Genomic DNA, 6,080 nt, shown 5'->3' on the forward strand with positions numbered 1-6,080 from the left:
TAAAAAAGCAACCGGCATCTCCCATCCCCATCATTTCCCCCAAATCAAGAACATTCACCATGAAAGATGTTGCAGGCTGCACTCTTAGAATAAAGGACAGGGACAGCAGGAAGCACCCAGTGGGGAGGGGATGGGCTTGTCCCAGGTCACCCAGGGAGGCAGCCAGGGGGCCAGCCCTCAGGGCCCCCACCGTGGAAACACTGTTCTCCAGGCGAACGAGGCACATTTGGTGCAAGCGGGGCGAGACCAGCTCCCTACCTTCCAGAAAAGTACACTTAACTGTGGCCATGGTGCAGGCACCTGAACACAGGGCACTCTTGCTCTCTCTCTTTTAATAAAGCATCTATATTCAGAGGGGGCTGCTACCCAACTGTCAATGCCCGTCGCCTCTATCCCATGATCTGTGGCCCTTTCTCTTTCATAATTTTTCCCTCAGGCCCTTGTGCCTTCGCCAGGAAGACCCGTGTGACAAGCGAGGGACAGAAAAGCTTGCCGTCTCCTGGCCGCAGTGACCCAGGAGCACTCGGCGAGCCCCGGACTCCTCACTTTGCGGTCATCCTGGTGCGGGCAGTCGAGCCCCGCCCGCCCCCCCGCCCCAACTCCGCTCCTGAAGGGGCTGCGGTGACGGGGCAGTGGTGTATCTGGACGAGTCACTGCAGACGAGGGGCTGGGCCTTTCACCAGCCCAGGGTCTTCAGGGGCACGCGCGGAAGTGGAGGGTGACGGGCCCGGGGGCAGCACCTGCGCTAGGTGACTGCTTTCCCAGCCGCCCAGGAGTGGAAGTTTCTGATCCCGAGTTGATGCACCCGGCGGGGGTGGCCCAGGGCCTGGGCCAGGGCAGGGGCTCGGGAAATGGGGTGCTGTAACCGAGAGGAGGCGTGGGGCCTGGAGATGAGCTGAGTCCCCCCACCGGGCTACCGTGTGGGGCTGGGGCTGAGGGACCAGGCTGATGGGGGGGCGGGGCCGATGGGAGGGCGGGGCTTATTGGAGGGCGGGGCTGATGGCTGGGCGGGGCTGGGGGCAGCGTTGAAGTGGATGGGGTGAGTGTAGAGGGTGGGGAGCATGGGGGCAGAGACATGCGGAGCCTCTTCCTGGGGCTTGGCTGAGACTCCTGTCACTTCCACTCAGGGATGGGAAACAGCAGGCAGTGCTGGTGCGGGCAGCGCCGTGGAGAACCCTCTCCTGCAGCACCAGAGGAAACCCCAAGGTCAGGGCCAGTCCCTTTGGGCAGCAGACAAGGCCCGCAGCTCCGCGGGCCCCTGTGTGGCCTTGGGCAGGGCTCTCACTCTCTCTGGGCCTCACCATCCTCAGCCACCAAAGGCCCACGTCACTGCACTCTGTCCCCTCTATCTCTATCCTGCAAAGCCGCGGGCGTTAGGTCCAGGGCCTGCCTGGCTGGACTGAGCCCTCTTCCCACGCCCCATATCCTACCCCAACACCCTCCAGGGAGGAAGCTCCTCTTTCCAGGAGCACCTTGACCTTCCAGGAGTGGGAGTGAGGTGATCATCCAGGGCTGGCCCAGCTGCTCTGGGACCCTTAGCAAGTTCATCCCAGCCCTGAGCTTCCTTGGCCTCAGATGTAAAATGAGGGTCTTTTCTTTGAGGGGGGGGTTGCTGTGCTGGGTCTTCATTGCTGCTCACTGCCCAGCTTTTCTCTAGTTGTGATGAGCAGGGGCGACTTTGAGTTGCAGTGCTCAGCTTCTCATTGCAGAGGCTTCTCTTGTTGCAGAGCCCGGGCTCCAGGGTGCACGGGCTCCAGTAGTTGTGGCGTGAGGGCTCAGTAGCTGCGGTTTCTGGGCTCGAGAGCACAGGCTCAGTAGTTGAGGTGCACGGGCTTAGTTGCTCCGAGGCATGTGGGATCTTCCTGGACCAAGGATCAAACCTAAGTTTCCTGCACTGGCAGGTGGATTCTGTACCACTGAGCCACCAGGGAAACCCCAAAATGAGGGACTCGAAATCACTCATCTTGAAACCCTTCCTTCAGGCGCTGGTTCTTTTTGTGGTGCTCACGGAGGCATTGGCGATGATGAGACAAAGCGAAAAGGGACGTATTTAGTGAAGGAAGACCTCCCTGAAAGCCATTTATAGCCAAGAAGGTACATCTGGCCCCCAATCCCTTTAGAGCTACCACCCAGAGTCCTGGCCATTGGGAGGCTAGGGGAGGTATCAGAGAGGGCCTGACTCCCAACTAAGATCAGGACCTCTTAAGGGCTGGCATTGTCCCCATTCATTACCTGTTAGATCTTCAGACCCGTGGGTCTCACTGGTCCCATTTTACAGATGAAGAAACTGAGGTTCAGAGCCATCAAGTAACTTGCCCAAGTTACATGGTGGATCTGGGACTTCCAGGACTAGGGGGATCCAGGGAGCTCATTTTAAGGGGGGGAAGGGAGATGAACCCAGAGTCAGGGTGGGGTGACTGTGGGGGAGGAGGGGGGGCAGGGCTCGCTCTCCCTGGGCTGAGAGAGGGAGTTTCTCCTGGGAAGAGGCAGGCGCTGAAGCCGTTGATCTCTAAATTACAGCGTTGGCGCGCACCGGTTGCTGTGGCAACCGAGTTGTCCTGAACCGGGGAAGTGTATAAACATTGCCACAGATGCACAATTAGATCAGGAAGAAGAATAGAACAGAAAATAGAAACTTCCAGCCTTATATAATTCTGGGCCAAAACGTTACTAGGAACCCGGGCCTGGGCCCAGCCCCAGCCCTGCCAGCCAGCTGGGGCCCTGGACAGCACCATCTCTCTCTCTTGGGGACCCCATGGAAGGCAGGGGTGATAGGGGGGTCTGCCCTCTGTGGGCCCAGCTGGTACACCCGCCACCCGGCAGGGTGAAAGGCCGCCTCCACTGAAACAGCTGGGGACGCTGACAGGCAAATCCTACCTCTCACGAGATTCCTCCTGCTCCCTGGGAAGTGGGAAGGAAGCCAGGAGGCACTGGCTTTCACTGAGCACCTATGGTCTCCTTGGGTTCCTGTGAGGTAGGGGTTTCATCCCCATTTTACAGATGAGGAAACTGAGGCTCAGAGAGGAGAAATGAGTTGTCTGCACTTACATACATAGATAGTAGTAGTATGTCTGCCTCCCGCCTCCCCCCACCCCGCCCCAGGTCTCCACACAGTGAACTCAGTGATACTGACAGCACCTGGGGGCTAAGAGTTAGACACTCCTGGATTTGGACCCACTCACCCGCTGTGTGGCCTTGGATAAATCACTTTCCCTCTCTAAGCCCCCATTCCCTCACCTGTGCTAGGAAATAGGGATGCTGACCCGGGAGTCAAAACTCAGAGCTCCCCTCCCCTCCATCTTGACTGCCACTTTGGAGTCTTCATCCACCGCAGCTCCCGACAAGTCTGGGGACAGGACAGGAACTGAGGTGGGGCTGTGGATCCCAGTGCTGCCCAACAGAGCCTTCTGCCATGAGGGGACTGTCCTGAACCTGCTCTGTCCGGCATGGGAGCCATTAGCCACATGTGGCTACTGAGCCCTTGAAATGTGGCTAGTGCAACTGGGGAACTGAAGCTGATGTTTTATTTAATTTTAACTGAAAGTAAGAGGCACAGGTGGCTAGTGGCTGCTGAACTGGACAGCACAAGGGAGTGTCCAGCCCTCGAGAGACCCAAAGGGCAGAGGCTGAACACAGGGAGGGGAGCGGGGCCCAGAGCATTCACAACAGCTTCTGTTCAGGGCCAGTGGGATGATCGGTGGGGAGCGGTGCTGAGATGAGCATCAGGAAGCTTCTGGAAGGGAAGGGAAGAGCAATCAAAGGAGGTTCTGGTGGGGGGATGATGGGCAGAGGGTGCAGCATGAGGGGCTGGGACTCAGACCTGAATCCCAGTGGCCTCAGCTCCTGGTCTGGCAGGCCCGAACCCTGGAGCTGGGCTGGCCACAGAGGCACTTCCTTGCTGTTGTCAGAACCATCTTCACATTCTGCCCGAGGGGTGGAGGAAGCCTTGGGTCCTAGTCCAGGCTTTTCCCCTCCTGGGCATCTTTGGGCAGGTTCCTTGCTACCCTGGAACCTGGGTCCCTGGGGGCACTTGGAGCACATCCCCCACAGTACCCACTCGCTCCCTGGCACCTCACGTGTCTGGCTTCTCCCCTGCAGGCCCTGCGTCTTCCCAGGTGACCACGCCGGCTTCAGGACATGCACGGGCACAGCCGAAACGGGCAGGCCCACGTGCCCCGGCGGAAGCGCCGCAACCGCTTCGTCAAGAAGAACGGCCAATGCAACGTCTACTTCGCCAACCTGAGCAACAAGTCGCAGCGCTACATGGCGGACATCTTCACTACCTGCGTGGACACGCGCTGGCGCTACATGCTCATGATCTTCTCTGCGGCCTTCCTCGTCTCCTGGCTTTTTTTCGGCCTCCTCTTCTGGTGCATCGCCTTCTTCCATGGTGACCTGGAGGCCGGCCCGGCAGGGGCCGCGGCGGGGGCCCCGGCGGGAGGTGGTGGGGCGGCACCGGTGGCCCCCAAGCCCTGCATCATGCACGTGAACGGCTTCCTGGGCGCCTTCCTCTTCTCGGTGGAGACGCAGACGACCATCGGCTACGGGTTCCGGTGCGTGACGGAGGAGTGCCCGCTGGCGGTCATTGCCGTGGTGGTCCAATCCATCGTGGGCTGCGTCATCGACTCCTTCATGATTGGCACCATCATGGCCAAGATGGCCCGGCCCAAGAAGCGGGCGCAGACGTTGCTGTTCAGTCACCATGCCGTCATCTCGGTGCGCGACGGCAAGCTCTGCCTCATGTGGCGCGTGGGCAACCTACGCAAGAGCCACATCGTGGAGGCCCATGTACGGGCCCAGCTCATCAAGCCCTACATGACCCAGGAGGGTGAGTACCTGCCGCTGGATCAGCGGGACCTCAACGTGGGCTACGACATCGGCCTGGACCGCATCTTCCTGGTCTCGCCCATCATCATTGTCCACGAGATCGACGAGGACAGCCCGCTCTACGGCATGGGCAAGGAGGAGCTGGAGTCGGAGGACTTCGAGATCGTGGTCATCCTGGAGGGTATGGTGGAGGCCACGGCCATGACCACCCAGGCCCGCAGCTCCTACCTGGCCAGCGAGATCCTGTGGGGCCACCGCTTCGAGCCCGTGGTCTTCGAGGAGAAGAGCCACTACAAGGTGGACTACTCGCGCTTCCACAAGACCTACGAGGTGGCCGGTACACCCTGCTGCTCCGCCCGGGAGCTGCAGGAGAGCAAGATCACCGTGCTGCCCGCCCCGCCGCCCCCGCCCAGTGCCTTCTGCTACGAGAACGAGCTGGCCCTCATGAGCCAGGAGGAAGAGGAGATGGAGGAGGAGGCTGCGGCTGCTGCCGCCGTGGCCGCAGGCCTGGGCCTGGAGGCGGGCTCCAAGGAGGAGGCGGGCATCATCCGGATGCTGGAGTTTGGCAGCCACCTGGATCTGGAGCGCATGCAAGCCACCCTCCCGCTGGACAACATCTCCTACCGCAGGGAGTCCGCCATCTGACCTCCAAGCCCGTCCTCTCACTTCCCACAGGAGCCTCGCTGGGGGGTGGGCTGCCAGGACACCCCCTCCACACTCAGGACAGAACTCACCCTGGCTCCGGACCTTCTGGAGGGACGTGGGGGCTTCAAAGACTGGGAGAGCCCTTCCTACTGACTCCAGAAACCAGGCCTGGGACAGGGCCAGGACACCCTTGGTCCGGTCGGCCCGATTCCCCAGCACCTACCCACTGGCGGGCTCAGGAACCTCAGAACCCCCCCCTTTCCCCACCAACCCTTCAAGGACATTCCCCCTTTACTCTCAGAACCTTGGGGAAGGTGCCTGGACTGCTAGGGGGGTGGGCATCTCGGGGTTCTGGGGTGGGCCAGTGGCTAGTTTGGGAGGGTGGGAGGGGGGTGCGTTTCTTCTGCATGACTGTGGTCTGTTGCTCATGACTTTCTTTTGTAAATATCTATAAATGGAAAGATGGAGGCACTGAATCCACCTTCTGCCATGTGTACCCGCAGGACCAGGCGGTGCAGGCCCTCTCCGGGCACCCCGCCCCCTCCCCACCCAGGCGGCTGGTCCCTCGAGGCCCTTGGAGCCAGCTGTCTTGGCCCTTGGATAGTGTT

At 60.6% G+C, this 6,080-nt stretch overlaps 1 protein-coding gene across 1 annotated transcript; it reads left to right on the plus strand.

The window, feature by feature from the left end:
• Positions 1–4,137: 4,137 nt before the first annotated feature.
• On the plus strand, positions 4,138–5,472 carry KCNJ4 (potassium inwardly rectifying channel subfamily J member 4). The gene has a single exon (XM_061124045.1). It carries the CDS (start codon positions 4,138–4,140, stop codon positions 5,470–5,472), a length of 1,335 nt encoding a protein of 444 aa, XP_060980028.1.
• The last annotated feature ends 608 nt before the right edge of the window (positions 5,473–6,080 follow it).

This window comes from Dama dama, chromosome 22 (genome assembly GCF_033118175.1).
Source record: "Dama dama isolate Ldn47 chromosome 22, ASM3311817v1, whole genome shotgun sequence".
NCBI lineage: Eukaryota > Metazoa > Chordata > Mammalia > Artiodactyla > Cervidae > Dama > Dama dama.

What these genes read in the sequence shown, in the direction of transcription:
- KCNJ4 (XM_061124045.1), top strand. Translation starts at nt 4,138, where the DNA reads ATGCACGGGCACAGCCGAAACGGGCAGGCCCACGTGCCCCGGCGGAAG.